Source organism: Lupinus angustifolius, chromosome LG17 (genome assembly GCF_001865875.1).
Source record: "Lupinus angustifolius cultivar Tanjil chromosome LG17, LupAngTanjil_v1.0, whole genome shotgun sequence".
In the NCBI taxonomy this organism is placed as follows: domain Eukaryota; kingdom Viridiplantae; phylum Streptophyta; class Magnoliopsida; order Fabales; family Fabaceae; genus Lupinus; species Lupinus angustifolius.
The window spans coordinates 3,565,643-3,582,448 of NC_032025.1; the positions used below are offsets into that span (position 1 = coordinate 3,565,643).

The window sequence follows — 16,806 nt, forward strand, 5'->3', positions numbered from 1 at the left end:
ATAGTAACCAAGAAAAACAAAAAATTCCAAATATTGGATTTTTTAATTAACACTTATATTAGTTTGTGAGATGATTAACACATACTTTTGATAACAAATCATTTTGATTGCTGAAAACCAGGGATTGATATTGAGGTGATCATAATTATCCAAAAGGCATTGTCTGAAACTAAAAGAGGGAACGAGGCCAAAATTGTTCTATCTGGTTCCTCTGATCTCCCTTTCCGTTTTGGGCATGTTGTCTAAATCAGTACACAACCATATCAATTCATCTGTCTGCTCGGCACCATTACAGGTCAGATATTCTATCTCTCTTATTATTTAAAAGCATTTAAATCATAATATTATATTAAAATCAAATATTGCTGTATTTTTATCCTTTTGTCATACGAAATTTATTCATTATCATTCAACAAACATTATTTTTTTTTACTTTTTTTCTTTTATATGTATAGAATGAAAGACTTTTTTGTGTGATACGACGTGGCAAAAGCTATTGCACAGTGACCTTAGTATAACAAATTTCTCTTGCACATTGACCCTAGTATAACATATTTCTCTTCGAACATTCAATGACAAAAGTTCAGCTAGTATAATAGGAAAGAAGCATCAAGTCTTCCATAGTAATAGATAAGAACAATAAGATATTACTCCCTCCATTTATCTCTAACATTTACAAATAACACCCTTGAAAAAGGTAATGATTACGTTGTATTCCATTAAATCTATTGTATTCTTTCCAATATGATATTTATCTCTCTGATTACTAATTTTTTCTATTACTTATGCAAATTCAAGATAATATTAAACAAGAGTAAACTTAGAAAGCAATCATTAATACTCTCTTAGAGTTCTAAAGAGAACGGATAAATAGGAAAAGAGGGAGTAGTTGAGAATCTATAATTATTCATTAACAATAATAGAATTTCGATATTTAAATCTCGGGGAAGTTAAGAGAAAGTATATCACAAAATTTAATTGTTGTATAGCAATACAATTTCAAATGAGAGGGAGAAACATAAAAGATATTTACGTAATAAACAACAATATCGAGCAAGGGTAAGAGCAAAACATATGAATAGAACTCATATTCCCAAAATGGTTCTTATTTGATTAGGAGGATGCCTTGCCAATGACCTGGGGTCTGGGTAGCCATTTTTGGTATCCATAATTGCATTATAAATCAACTCATAAGTTTCAGCTAGTGACCTTGCTACCCCTACAGAAGCTTCAGAACGCAACCTTGGAACCTGCATCATCTCAAATTCAGGTAGGGAACTTTCGCTTCCCAAAATAAGACCAAACAGAGCTTTCAAGCACTCTGAAAGAATGATTGGACTTGTGTCCTCCATCTCAGCCAATGGGGTCCCAACTTCATTGTGGAACTGAGGCATCTTTTCTAACAAATTACATCTTCTTAAGATCCCATCAACTTCTTTCTCAACAAGAACATGCAAGTGATTATCGATCATTGCCCCTAGCCTTTTCACATACTCAGCAGCAACATCTTGTCCAGATAGAGGTTGTTGAATAGAGCACAGGCAGTTAATGAGAAAGATCTTGGAAGGGGTTTCGCTAGTCTGCCAAAACATGACATAGGTCAAGGCAAATGTCATACAGAACCAAAAGCTCTATAGCATAGAAGTTATCCAAACAAAAGTTTTCATCTGATTACTTTCTTCCCTAAATTTATTCCATTTTTTTTATTCTACCAAAGCTATCCCTTCATCTTATGGGTAAGGAACTAATTCTTTCGGGGTGCGTGACTGCTCCTCCCAACAAGTGTTGCTCCCAGGAATCAAACTCTTGACCTTTTGGTCTTTATGAGATCTAACAGGGCCTTACACCACTAGACTAATTCCTTATACACTAATTATTATTCAAATTTTGTATTCAAACATTCGACAATGGGATATGAAACTAAATTTGTTAGTCCACATGATTTTACATTTATGACATGACATGGGATTTCTTAGAGAAAATTCTCATAAAATTACAGCATATTTAAATATTGGTTTTATGTTTCCGGATAAAGTTTAAAAATTAGTTTCTCACTTGATTGCAAGAGTGGTTATGGTTATGTAAACATGGTCTCATGCGCCAACATGGGCATTATAAAAACGTATATATAATATAACCATAGATCTTAGCAACTAATAATCAATTAGATATGCACAGGAATGAAGTTTGTAACATCTACAGAAAAATATTTGAATTGAAAGCATTCATTAAAGGAAAATTCCTAAAATCCAGCAAGCAGCAAATATCTTTAAGAACCTGAGAGAAGAAAAAATAAAATAAAGGAGCAAGAATGGACCTGTGAGGATGAAGCAGAGCTGTTATTTGACAAGATTGCATCAACTGATGATCTAGTAAGTTGACCAGAGTCAGAACTCATCCTACTCCTCCTTGATGAGTGGCCAGCTCCCTTCGACTTGTGTGCTTCTGCTGCTTGTTCACACATCTGCAACAAATGGGAAGGTATGATTCATTATAATTATAGCCAATAAAAGACTTCACAAATTGAATAACGAGCATTAAGAACTGTCTTTAAATTGAATATTTTGGGTCTTGAGCCCAGCACTAAAACAAGATCACAGATGGAACATGCAGGCATGTTTAATGAATGTTCAGGTAAGAACCAGGAAAATTGCACAAATTTTTTCAAGCAATATCATGTTCAATGTCTAATGTCTTGGAACCGAAGGGCAGCAGTTCTCTACAGAGCATCATCTCATAGTGTCATGTCAAATAAAGCTTCCAAATCAAGCACAAAGATCATGAAAGACGGTAGGTATGTAACCATACGATATATTACCAAGCATGGTCAAATTTTATAATAATATTCCATGGCTACAAAGAATGAAGGAACCAGATAAACATACCTGAATTATTGGATCCAGTATAGCAGATATAACTGGATCAAAAGCAGGTTTTTGGCCAGAAGCAGGAAACATCATGCTGTTGTGGGTGTCAATAATTTCAAGAAGTAAAGATACCCCTTCCCTCACTGCTGGTGGTGGGGAAAGATCAACAGCAACAAGTGGGGGATATCTTAAAAGTTTTTCTCCCCGACCTTTCAAAATATCAAAAAAGGTTTTTTGAGCAGCATCTTTCAGTACCCATAGTGTATTACAAAGTGCAGTGTTCCGCCCAAGTAAATCTGAGATCTGTAAGACCATAAGAAGTCATAAAGGCATATAAAGATATTGGATGGATTACTACTATCAAGAAAGAAAGAAAATAAACAGAGATATGAGAACTCACAGTGTAGCTGTAAAATTCGAGGGTGTTACTGAGTTTGTACGAGACTATCAAGCTTGGTTGAGACTGTAAAACTTGTTCAACTCTCAGTTTAAATGGCCGACATACACCTTCAAAAATTCTATCAAGAACAAACATCAAGTCAGGTTCGGCCTTCCCAGAGCCATTCTCAAAGTCATTAGACAATTTGTTAGTTGTTTGTTCAGTATCCACAACTGCATCTGGGTCAAGTAATACTTGTACAAGTTCGTGTTCAGATGCCAAGGCCTGCATGCATACAGAAGATATACTATGAATAAATAATGGTAGAGGAACTGCACTCAAAAGTGGCTTCAAGCATTCATAACCTGCACTTTCATGCCATACCTGATGCAACCAACCTAGCATATCACCAACATATCGTAATGGGTCATGAGCATGTACTTCAATTGGACGAGGCAGTCCACCAGGACCTCCGCGTGTGAGAGCACTTATAAATCTTCTAAACAGTGCATTGTGTCTCATATTAGCTACCTGAAAAAATAGTAAATCGGTAATCTGTGATGCACAAGTACATGATGATACAGACAATCCAAGTTTCAGTGTGACAAGAAGAAAACTCTTCAGATTGTATTATCGACATGAGGTCCACAGTAATATCATAGTTTCTTGAGATGGTTCATGACAGTCTGTTTAAGAATATGAAATATCTCAATTCTAATATGGAAACAGACTGATTTCTCATCCCAAGAAAAACAAGAGTTATCAATTTTTCAACAAGTTGGTTATATCCATACTCATAACGAATTACCTCTTCTGCACAATACTTGAAAAGGACAGATCTTTCCCGGAGGTAGCGCACAGCTGTTTTCAGGAGTTCACCAACTTCCGGATTGTCAGTGTCACCCAATTTTCTGCATTCTGCCTGAACCCATCTAGAAGAAATATAATGTTATATATATCATCAAAGTAGCTGCTCTTGACACAAAGATACAACTTGTACGAGTCTTTAAGAAAACTTGACACAGAAAAGTTCTTTGACATTTATAAAAGCAATATATCCAGAGTTTTACACATCATACGTGTATGCAAATCACAGGAGAAGAAAAATATAAGCATGCTCTAGCCAAATGATCCTGAAGGAGATGGATCTTCACCTGCATAGACGTTCATAAGCTCCTTCTTGATAAACAGCCATCATATCCATCAGCTCTAAACCAGCACGCTGCAATGAAATCCCTCAATTGAATCAAGATGGCAATTTTACGATTAAATTGATAGAGTGGGAGGAACGTAAGGAACAAAACCTCTCCATAAAAAGATCAATCCTAAGGGAAAATTGTGATGGCCTGGTGGCCGAGCGAGCAACATACAACAATTATTGAGAAAGAAATAAAAAGACAGCTGCACCAATCATTTATAAAGTGGAAATTTAAATATCTGTCCCACTGATGCTTCTGATTAAGCATACTTTTCAGAATCAATAAAATATAATGTGAACAATATGTGTCTGCAGTTAATGCAAAAGTAGGCTCCAACAGAATATCTTGTTGTGGAGTTTGAGTTGTCCATAACGGGATTCTTAGGTATTCATACAAGGATACAATCAGGACCAGGGCAGTTCTAGTAATAGGTATTAACTGCTTTAAATTAACCAATAAAAACAATCATAGATTATAGAGAGGTTATGCAGCAATAATGAAGCTTTCATTTGTCCCAGAGATGTGTACCTCCTTTTTCTTCCTTAATCCCATGAGAATAACTATAAACAATGTGATTTCTAGATATTACGCAAGTCTGTTTTTACATTCATCTTTGTATTAATATTTCCAATTTTGCAGCAACAGCCAGCTAGAAGAACTCTTACTACTTAGATCAATGATAGAAAATATTGCCCAATAGCATGCATAGTTCTAAGTAAACTCGCAATCTTATAAGCATTAGTTCAGATTTCAGACAACACTGTATAAATTTCCACAAATATGATATAAAGGGAGATAGATAAGAGAAGCTTACCTGATGATGTGTCCTAAGCAACACTTTGCAGTTGGCATGAATCTCTTGGACATGAGAAAGTGCCTTGAAAAAGTTTTCATTCAGCTCTTCATCTCTAAGTGCATTTATCTGCATATGATAAACGATTAATTGTAAGCAAGAACATAATACGGGTATCACAAATTAATTCACAAAATCATAGTTCTGTAACCTAAACCTCTTCAGGGGAAAGCTGATAATCACGTAGGAAACATGCCACAATCTCTTGTCTTTGTGTGGTAGTCTCAAGCTCTTGTTTGAGCCTCTCTGTGGTACTAATAATGTCACCAGTGCTAGCACTACAACTGTTCAGAGCCTTCGCAATACTGTAACATATAAAATCTAAAATTTATCAAGAGATCTAAAGACTAGCCATATAAAGACTTTATTCATATTGACAGAAATAAATGTCAATTTCAAAGGTAAATTTTATATGCTGTGTGGCAAAATTCAAAATTCTAAAAATTTGTAATGCTACATATACATCCCCACATCCTAAAAATTCCTGGGTCCATCAGTGATTGGAACTCTAGAGACACCAAGCAATAACAAGTCTCATTGCTTCCTAACTATGAAGATATACTATGAATAAATAATGGTAGAGGAACTGCACTCAAAAGTGGCTTCAAGCATTCATAACCTGCACTTTCATGCCATACCTGATGCAACCAACCTAGCATATCACCAACATATCGTAATGGGTCATGAGCATGTACTTCAATTGGACGAGGCAGTCCACCAGGACCTCCGCGTGTGAGAGCACTTATAAATCTTCTAAACAGTGCATTGTGTCTCATATTAGCTACCTGAAAAAATAGTAAATCGGTAATCTGTGATGCACAAGTACATGATGATACAGACAATCCAAGTTTCAGTGTGACAAGAAGAAAACTCTTCAGATTGTATTATCGACATGAGGTCCACAGTAATATCATAGTTTCTTGAGATGGTTCATGACAGTCTGTTTAAGAATATGAAATATCTCAATTCTAATATGGAAACAGACTGATTTCTCATCCCAAGAAAAACAAGAGTTATCAATTTTTCAACAAGTTGGTTATATCCATACTCATAACGAATTACCTCTTCTGCACAATACTTGAAAAGGACAGATCTTTCCCGGAGGTAGCGCACAGCTGTTTTCAGGAGTTCACCAACTTCCGGATTGTCAGTGTCACCCAATTTTCTGCATTCTGCCTGAACCCATCTAGAAGAAATATAATGTTATATATATCATCAAAGTAGCTGCTCTTGACACAAAGATACAACTTGTACGAGTCTTTAAGAAAACTTGACACAGAAAAGTTCTTTGACATTTATAAAAGCAATATATCCAGAGTTTTACACATCATACGTGTATGCAAATCACAGGAGAAGAAAAATATAAGCATGCTCTAGCCAAATGATCCTGAAGGAGATGGATCTTCACCTGCATAGACGTTCATAAGCTCCTTCTTGATAAACAGCCATCATATCCATCAGCTCTAAACCAGCACGCTGCAATGAAATCCCTCAATTGAATCAAGATGGCAATTTTACGATTAAATTGATAGAGTGGGAGGAACGTAAGGAACAAAACCTCTCCATAAAAAGATCAATCCTAAGGGAAAATTGTGATGGCCTGGTGGCCGAGCGAGCAACATACAACAATTATTGAGAAAGAAATAAAAAGACAGCTGCACCAATCATTTATAAAGTGGAAATTTAAATATCTGTCCCACTGATGCTTCTGATTAAGCATACTTTTCAGAATCAATAAAATATAATGTGAACAATATGTGTCTGCAGTTAATGCAAAAGTAGGCTCCAACAGAATATCTTGTTGTGGAGTTTGAGTTGTCCATAACGGGATTCTTAGGTATTCATACAAGGATACAATCAGGACCAGGGCAGTTCTAGTAATAGGTATTAACTGCTTTAAATTAACCAATAAAAACAATCATAGATTATAGAGAGGTTATGCAGCAATAATGAAGCTTTCATTTGTCCCAGAGATGTGTACCTCCTTTTTCTTCCTTAATCCCATGAGAATAACTATAAACAATGTGATTTCTAGATATTACGCAAGTCTGTTTTTACATTCATCTTTGTATTAATATTTCCAATTTTGCAGCAACAGCCAGCTAGAAGAACTCTTACTACTTAGATCAATGATAGAAAATATTGCCCAATAGCATGCATAGTTCTAAGTAAACTCGCAATCTTATAAGCATTAGTTCAGATTTCAGACAACACTGTATAAATTTCCACAAATATGATATAAAGGGAGATAGATAAGAGAAGCTTACCTGATGATGTGTCCTAAGCAACACTTTGCAGTTGGCATGAATCTCTTGGACATGAGAAAGTGCCTTGAAAAAGTTTTCATTCAGCTCTTCATCTCTAAGTGCATTTATCTGCATATGATAAACGATTAATTGTAAGCAAGAACATAATACGGGTATCACAAATTAATTCACAAAATCATAGTTCTGTAACCTAAACCTCTTCAGGGGAAAGCTGATAATCACGTAGGAAACATGCCACAATCTCTTGTCTTTGTGTGGTAGTCTCAAGCTCTTGTTTGAGCCTCTCTGTGGTACTAATAATGTCACCAGTGCTAGCACTACAACTGTTCAGAGCCTTCGCAATACTGTAACATATAAAATCTAAAATTTATCAAGAGATCTAAAGACTAGCCATATAAAGACTTTATTCATATTGACAGAAATAAATGTCAATTTCAAAGGTAAATTTTATATGCTGTGTGGCAAAATTCAAAATTCTAAAAATTTGTAATGCTACATATACATCCCCACATCCTAAAAATTCCTGGGTCCATCAGTGATTGGAACTCTAGAGACACCAAGCAATAACAAGTCTCATTGCTTCCTAACTATAGCGAATCCTTTGAAAATAAAATTTTAATTTCTTAATGTGTGGGAGGCCACTATGAAAAGGCTATTGTTTTAAATTGCGGTATACAACTACAATTGAGGCCAAAATGTTGTGGTTTTGGTTGTCTCTCCCACCGCATATGTCATATTTTCTAGCAATACAATAAATGCAATGTAGGCCACAATTGTGATTTAAAACCTTGATCAAAGTAGCAATTAGTCAGGTTTCCACAGTTATATCATTTACAACGTTTCTCTTTAACTTATTGTGCTCCATATGAGGAGCACTTCCCTGCAGAAGCAGAAGTGAATGCATCTCAAAATCACTACTAAACACAGAAACAGAGCTCGATTAAAGGCTCGCCGGAACAACATTCGAAATCAAAGCGCACAAAATCTTTCTACTGCTTATAAAAACTTGCCAACAACGAACTGAGAGTATGAAACGGAAATCCAAACCTGTCGCAGCATTCAGCGAGTGCATTGACCTCATTCTCCACACTATCCAAAGCCTACACGAACCGAACAGGACCAAATCAGAACAACACAAGAGTCAGGTGAAAGTGCATAAGAAGAAACCAGCGAAAGAGGAATTACCAATTGCGCAGCAAGTGAAGCATCAACGAATTCACGATTAATGGACAGGGCACGCTTCTCGATATTTGATCGGAGGTTACGTCGCGACTGAGGAGTGTTCTCGTCGTAGAAGGAAGAAAGTGTGTTAAGCGAAGATAAAAGATCAGGTGTGTCGATCCTCGATTCTAGAACCTTCTTCAGCTTCCGTGATAGACCTGGTGCTAAACCCGCCACCGTCGTTCCCATTATCTTCTTCTTCTCCGATCTCTACTCAGATCTTCGATCTGACTCAGGCAAGCATTTACTTTTCTTCCAATATTGTTCCTTCGTTAAACTCATGCGCGCTCTAACCGTTATAATGGGCTTTTTCGGTTAGGGCCCAATATTTGGATTGCAACAAGCCCAATATTAATTACATTTTCCACTTTTAAATTGCAATTTACAATTGTTATTATTTTTTATGACACCCTCTCTAAATTTTGGACACAATTTTTTTAAAATACCTCATTACTCATCCAAGTACATGTGTATGGAGAAGAGAAAATAATCAATTAACATGGGTGTAATCAATAAATAAAAATTGGAGAAATGGAGTAAGAGGCATAAATACGGTTTTTTTTATATTGAAGTGGAGAATCAATTAGCTACAATTCCTAATATCTACTCAGAGTTAGTTTGGAGTTTGATTTTGGAGTGAAGAGAAGAGAAATGGAAGACTTGAGAGCCATAAAATACACTTGTAAAATAATTCTTAGGCCTCTCATTTTCATTCATTTCCTTCCAAAGTTCAACCCCAAACTAACCCCTAGAGTATAACATGTGCTAGCTTCATTAGTCGAAAAACCTAGATAAATTTTAAGATGTGAGACAGTACATATATAAACTTATAACATTAAAATAAAAATGTAATATGTATATAGTGTTAGTGTAAAAATTGATATACAATGACTATTTATTTGCACTACTTGTTCTAAAAAGTTAGTAATGATTAAAATTATATGATAGATAATTAATTGACAATATATGAAACTTTTATACTGTTGATACAAACATTTTTTCCTCTTAAAATAAATATATTTTTGTATAAAAACATATTAATATACAAAATGTAAATCATATACAAAAATAGAACAATGAAAATCCAAAATAGAGGAACTCCCACCACTTCTTTGAAAATATTGAATGTTTATTTTCAACGCTATACAAAATATATTTTCTTCTACAAGTAACCAAATAATCATTCTAGCATTCAAATGTTATACGATTTTATAGGCTACATATTTGATAGCCTCAAACCCCATGTGAATCACAAAGATAAACTGTACACATAAACTAACATATGAAAGAATATGAAAATATGGTGTGTATGAAATAAAGTAATAATAGAGACAGATCATAGGGTTACAAATAATGATTATATCATGCCCTACCATGCAAGGGAACAGGAGTTAGTGCTTCTCTAGCTAGTTTGCACAAAATATATGGAATCAAGTCCTTCACTTCATGTTTTTCTTCTGTTATATCATATTTTATCATAAATAAATATATCTTTTCTCAAACTTGTACAATAAATCATTGTTTAAGGTACCACTTGTCTTTGTTAATTGCTTTAAATTAGTAAAAAAAATAAAGTGTGAATATTCAATATAATAAGGTACACTGCAGATACATATTCTAAAACCAATAGAGAAATAATATATAATGATTTTGAGAATGAGAATATATAAAAGATGAGATTTGAGATAAGTGTAGGTTATATTGGGATAGTCAAAAGTAGTACAAAAGTGTGGCTTCTCCATAGAGTTTGATTACACTAAAAAATAATTATGACACTTCTTACACTTGTATTAAGTATTGATCACACTTAATATATTAAAAAGCAACCAGAATTTATTTATGCTTCGTATAGAACTAAATCTGAAATTATAAATTTTCTATTCGACCGGCTGTATTAGTTTTACAGTCAAAGTGTCTAATTACCATCGTTTAAAATAATTTATGAAACCCATGTCCAATACTGTATATTAAATAAGATTATATTTTCTGTCTCAAAAAGTGTATTATTTCATGCATTACTCATTCTTATTGAACATAAAAATAAATTGTTATTAAATTTTTAAATTAAATACATTTTTAACCGATCAAAAGAAATATCACATGTACTAATATACAATGATATATATTAAATATACTATGTTTTTATGTACTATCAGTTCAAAAAAAAAATACTTTAATCACCTCCCCCATCTCAAAATGGAATACACTTCCTTGTGTGACATAAATTCTTAAGGTTCCGTTGTGAATTAAGTTTTGGAAATAAATTGAAGGTTTTTGAATAATCTCTCATAATTTCCTTTTTAAAACTTAACTTACGAACAAACTTTTAATTTACTCAAAACAATTACCATTAGCACTTTTATTCTTCACCATTAATTTTTCTCCATTGATGCACACAGAGATCAGATAAAGTCTAGTAGGTCAAATGGTAACAAAGTTAGAGGATATATACGTGTGAATGCAGATGAACAATATTGCTTACGTTAGAATGACTGAATGAGTAGGGGATTGTGCTATATGTTGTACTATAATTATCAACACTGTGCCTTCAATGCGCGCATGCTTTCTAACCAACTAGAGCATATATTGATGTGTAGTATATTTATTTTGTACATATATTCAAGCCACACAATCATTTCAACTATCATATGCTTGTCCACTAACAACAAATCTAAGATCAAAGATGTGCATTCTATTTATACTTTTTATCTCTCTTTCTTTTTCTCTAAAAACACTCACGAAATGACACACAATTGTGTCCTATGTCTCCCTTGAATATTATATTATGTTATATATGATCATTTAAGCAATTATGTCTCAAGACTTTCTCTACCACTTAATTGAGTTTGTTGTGAGTGAGGGGGGTAGGAATAAAATCACCTAACCCCTACAACTAATTAAGCAGAAAAAGTAAAACAAAAAAGGGAAAGAAAATGAAAGAAAAAATAGGATGGAAATTAAGAAGGTGAAACAAGAGAGGTATGAGTATGTTGGGTGTGGATTATGATGTTTGGAAATCTTGTAATGGCACCTGGGATTTGTCACTTGTCATTTATTTCATTATCTTTATCACACATCATCCCCACTTTGATGCATGGCCCTCGCTACCCCTCTTATATGGAATAAGGATCCTATCATAGGAACCTGCTAAAAAAACAAAAGCCACACCCTCTATTCTTTTCTTTTGTTTATAATGAAATATATTATTAAACTTAAAACCATGTCTCATTCAACAAAATTTTAGAAAACAAAATTGAAGTTATATATAAAAAAATTTATTATGTGTCAATTTTTCATTGAATGAAATATAATTGAAGACATAATTTTGGAACGTGTGATATTTATTCTTAGAAAATGGATCATTTCGAGTACTAATGATGTAGACTATAACAGACAATTTTAATAAAAAATTAATAATGTAGATTTTAATATAATTTTAAATAAAAAAATATTATAAATGATTAAATTATTCTCGACCTCACATTCCAGTACTAGAGATGATTCACCCATGTTCTTAACAAGATAGTCACCTACCATTTGCAACATATGAAAGGTAAAAACTTTTTCTAAAAGTATTAATTACTTAATTTTGACCCACACTGGTTTGAATGTACATCTGTTATCTCATACTTAATGTCATTCCATGTGTAATGATATTGTGATTAATTGGAAAAAAAATATTTAAATTAAAATTTAATTTTTAAATAATTTTTTGACCAATCATAAATTCAAGACACATGGAATGACACTAAGTATAAGACAGCAAATCTGCATCCTAAAATTCAACCTCCACTATTTTTCCTTTCTAAACTATCCTCACACTCTCCCACACCAATCTCACCTCTACCACCACTTCACCAGTTCAGACACCACCCACAATAACGACAACCCCGCCACTCCCCCAACCACCATTGTCGAACCACCACGCCCAACCTCCGTACCTGCAACGGTTGTGGGGGAAATACTTATGGATTTTTTTTTATATTGATAGAATGTATGTTTTTTTTTTCAATTTAACTCATTCTTCATGCATGTAAAGCCTAATTATTTTAGTTTGTATAATCACATTGTGAGAGGTAAATTTATCAAATATGGTAAAATGTTGAAATCACAAAAAAATTCCAACAACCATGCCGCTACTCAGATCCGTCTCTACTCGCAAGTGTTTAAGGTCACGTATACCATACGTACGTGGACTTTAGAATACGTATGAGACCAAACTCATGTGTATGTGTTTAAGGTCACGTATACCATACCACACATATGTGGAGTTCAGAATACGTACGAGACCAAACTCATGCATAAGTGTTTAAGGTCACGTATACCATAGGTACGTGGACTTCGAAATATGTTACGTGAGCTCAAGTATGTGTAAAATTGGAAGTATATTTTTTGTTTTTTACAATAAAAATAGGGTGTAAAATTTATTTAGTTTGTGTTAAAATTAGCCCATATAAATTTATTTTTAAAATGAGTAAATAAGTTGTATATTTTCTTGTAGGTTAACCTATACAATTCTTTCTTATGAGTCACCCATTTTAAATTTAATATTTACATGTGCAAATTTTTTAAAATGGTTCTCACCCATTCAACTATTAGTAATAGGCCCGTCTTTAGTGTCACCAACATTTTAAGGTACATATCTGCTGTCCTATAATTTATACTATTTCATGTGTCATAAATTTATGATTGGTCAAAAAAATATTTAAGTTAAAATTTAATTATTAAGTATTTTTCTGACCAATCTAAAACCTATTGAATAATACAAACATGAGGAAAGTAGTATATGTGCTCCCAACCTTTTAGCTATGTTTTTTACAATGCAATGTGTGACATACACGTGACACCGAAATTTGATCCAGATACATGAATATTTTTAAGAGAAAAAGATGTATGCACCAGCAGTGTATGAGTTTTATATACTGTCATTGTATCATCACCATTGATTTTTTATTATCGTTGATTTTTAAAAAAATGTAATCCAAATGAATGGTAAATGATGAAGTGCATATGTATAAATCTTTACACTGTCAGTAGATACATTTTACACTCCTATTTTTAATTTAATCCTTATACATTACACATTTTTAATTTAATCTTTATACATGAAAACAAACACTTAGAAACCATGTAAATGTTAGATGGATATGTAATATTTACAAAAGTCATACAAAATTTATTTCTTTTATGATTCGTGACCTTTTTTAGCCCTGAAAATTAAAGTTTACTTTTCATTAGTGATAGCAAAGCTTAGTTGTCAAACGAAATGAATAAATATAACAAAATTTATTTTTTTCTTATTGAGTGAAGATGTGAGTTTAGTAATCCATCTATAATATATTGATAATTAGATAATATAAATCAACAAATGACTTATTTGATTGCTAACTTATAGATATATACTGTTATCCTAAAATTATCTGAAGGTAAATAGGTTATTTAATTTATACAATTAATCTATAATATTAAACTTATCAAATTAAAAACATGGATTGATGAATATGATAAATGTTTGTCTGATGTTTGGAAATAATTTTCTATAATAATGATTTAAATTTTCAAATAAAACTCAACTAAAATGATTCAGGATCATGGATGCTTTTGAAGATCATTAATTATAAGTTAATTCCTACATACAAAACATTAACCATGATCATTTTATAAAATGAAACATATAAGTATGATTTAATAGCTGGAGTAAGGATATGCAATTCAAATTGTATCAATATAAATATTGTTCATTTTCATATATTTCGATGTTTTATTTTTTATTTTTAAAATATTTTAAAACTATTCTTTAGAATATAACTATTTCTTCCCTTATCTTTAATTTAAATTTAACATAAATTAAAAAAGTTATTTTAATATATGAAACTATTATAATATTTAAAACATTAAATATCAAATTGTATGACTAGATGGGAGGAAGACATAACTAATCAATGAATCCTCACTAGGTTAGTAGGATGACTCATGATCATAATTTTTTAATAATATTCCCATCATCTTTTTACAGAAATTAGGAATGCAATTTGAATAAAAGATAATGTAGTTAATATCAGTAGCGATGGGATAAAAAGTGTAGTGCAGGTGGCGCAATCAGTTTCAGTGGCATGTCATCTCCATTATTGTTGATATTATTTATATATATATATATATATATAATATATATATATATAATCTATTAAACCTAATTTAATTTAATTTAAATTATATTAATTATATTCAATTTTGGTTATTTATTTTCTTAGATCGAACCGATCAAACGAGTGAGTATAATAAGTGATGAGAGAGAAATAAAACTTTAAATAACTTTTAAGTTTTGCGTATTGGTCTGTTGGATCTTTAGAAAATAAATAATTAAGATTAAATGTAACTAGTATAACTTAAATTATGTGTAAACGAATCTGGATGTAACTCAGTAAAATGGATTTGTCTTGAATTACAGTAAATATGGGCAGTAGTGTGAAAATACTATGCTTAATTACATTTACTATTTTTTGGTATGTGTAGTTTTATCTTACTAATGATAGCAAAAATATTAATAAATATTGAACAATAACATTCAACAAATCGTTAGGTTTAGTAAGGGGTTAAATATTTATTCTGTATTTTTTTTTGTATTATTAAAGGTATCCGTCATCTTATGAGTAATGAACTAATATTTTTCTTAGGAATCGAACATTTGATTTTTTGGTCGTTGTGGAAATCTAGTATGACTTTACATTACTAGACCAATACCTTGATATTTATAGTGTTTGCAAATCTGAATTAGTGTTCAATTATGGCTGAGAAACTTTAATACACGCCCAAAAAATACATATGTTCATTTTTTATATTGATGGTATGTATGTTTTCTTTTCTCAATTTAACTCTTTCTTCGTGCATGTAAACCCAAATTATTTTAGTTTCTATAACCACACTGTGAGATATTAATTTATCAAATATGGATGAGTGTTGAAATGGAATTCTAATGTAAACAATTATTTATATATATATATATATATATGAATACAAAAATCAACCAAAAACTCATATTTAAGAAACTAAACTCTATTCATTTGAACCATATATGTTGCATGTAATACCCTATTCAATTATTGCTTCAGTATTCGGTTGATTAGTAGAGTTAGGGAATCCAAACAAAGTGAAATTATTTCCATGAACTAAAATATCCTTTCATGTGCTAAGTGGAATAAGTTTGTCACGACACCTTAACCCAAAAATCTTAAAATATTAGATTTATGAATCATTTATGTATATAATATTTAATTCATCTACTGTAACATAATATGAGGCCTTTCCACTATATAATTAACTCACATTTGGAATACTCATCAACATCATGCATAACCATGACATTAAAGAAACACCATCTTGATCATACTTTCCCAAAGAGAGCAACACGTCATGGTTATAGCATACATCATCCGGTAATATTCGAATTGATCAATTTATAGACAGATTTTACTACATGATGGAACTAGTTAGTAGATTCTAAGGAATCAACATGTATAAAAGCTTCTGATGACTCCAATTGTTACATGCATGAAGGATTCCTTTTGAATATGTCTCCCCACTCAAAAAATATTCCCTTGCAATTAAATCACTTTATCGTGTATGGTCTTCACTAGCATAACGTAACATTAATCAATCTATAATATTTTGATTGCTAAGATACTGAGATCAATTACTCATTAATGATGTCAAATAATTTTTTCCAAATTTTCTTCTTATCTAATGAGTAGTAAAATATCTTTGATACCAGAATCATAGGATAAGGAACAAAATAACCGAAAGGCATGAAAATTAAAGAAAACGGGACCGAGAAGGAATGATTATTATAGCTTTTTTGTGATGGCTTGATATCATATAAAAATAGAAGCATCGTTGTAAAGGTTTAATTGGATTATACTCTTCAATGGAAAAATAAATATTCTTTTAATTTATACTTTCTATATTATTTTGATCCAAATTGATCCATAAGTGTAAAAGAATTTATACCCTAAAGAAAGCTTGT

General features: G+C 32.1%; 1 protein-coding gene across 2 annotated transcripts; it reads right to left on the bottom strand.

The window, feature by feature from the left end:
- LOC109331677 (conserved oligomeric Golgi complex subunit 6) lies at window positions 643-9,057 on the bottom strand. 2 transcript variants are annotated; one of them, XM_019566328.1, is made up of 12 exons: window positions 8,751-9,057; window positions 8,613-8,665; window positions 7,762-7,909; window positions 7,566-7,673; window positions 6,707-6,774; window positions 6,361-6,484; window positions 5,937-6,083; window positions 3,268-3,531; window positions 2,886-3,170; window positions 2,318-2,464; window positions 1,063-1,580; window positions 643-848 (listed from the first exon to the last, which is right to left on the bottom strand). In XM_019566328.1, the coding sequence occupies exons 1-11, from the start codon at window positions 8,973-8,975 to the stop codon at window positions 1,086-1,088; spliced, it is 2,064 nt and encodes a 687-aa protein (XP_019421873.1). In that variant the 5' UTR covers window positions 8,976-9,057; the 3' UTR covers window positions 643-848; window positions 1,063-1,085. The 2 variants fall into 2 exon arrangements, with proteins under 2 accessions (XP_019421873.1, XP_019421872.1); XM_019566327.1 differs by lacking the exon at window positions 643-848 and having other exon boundaries at window positions 954-1,580.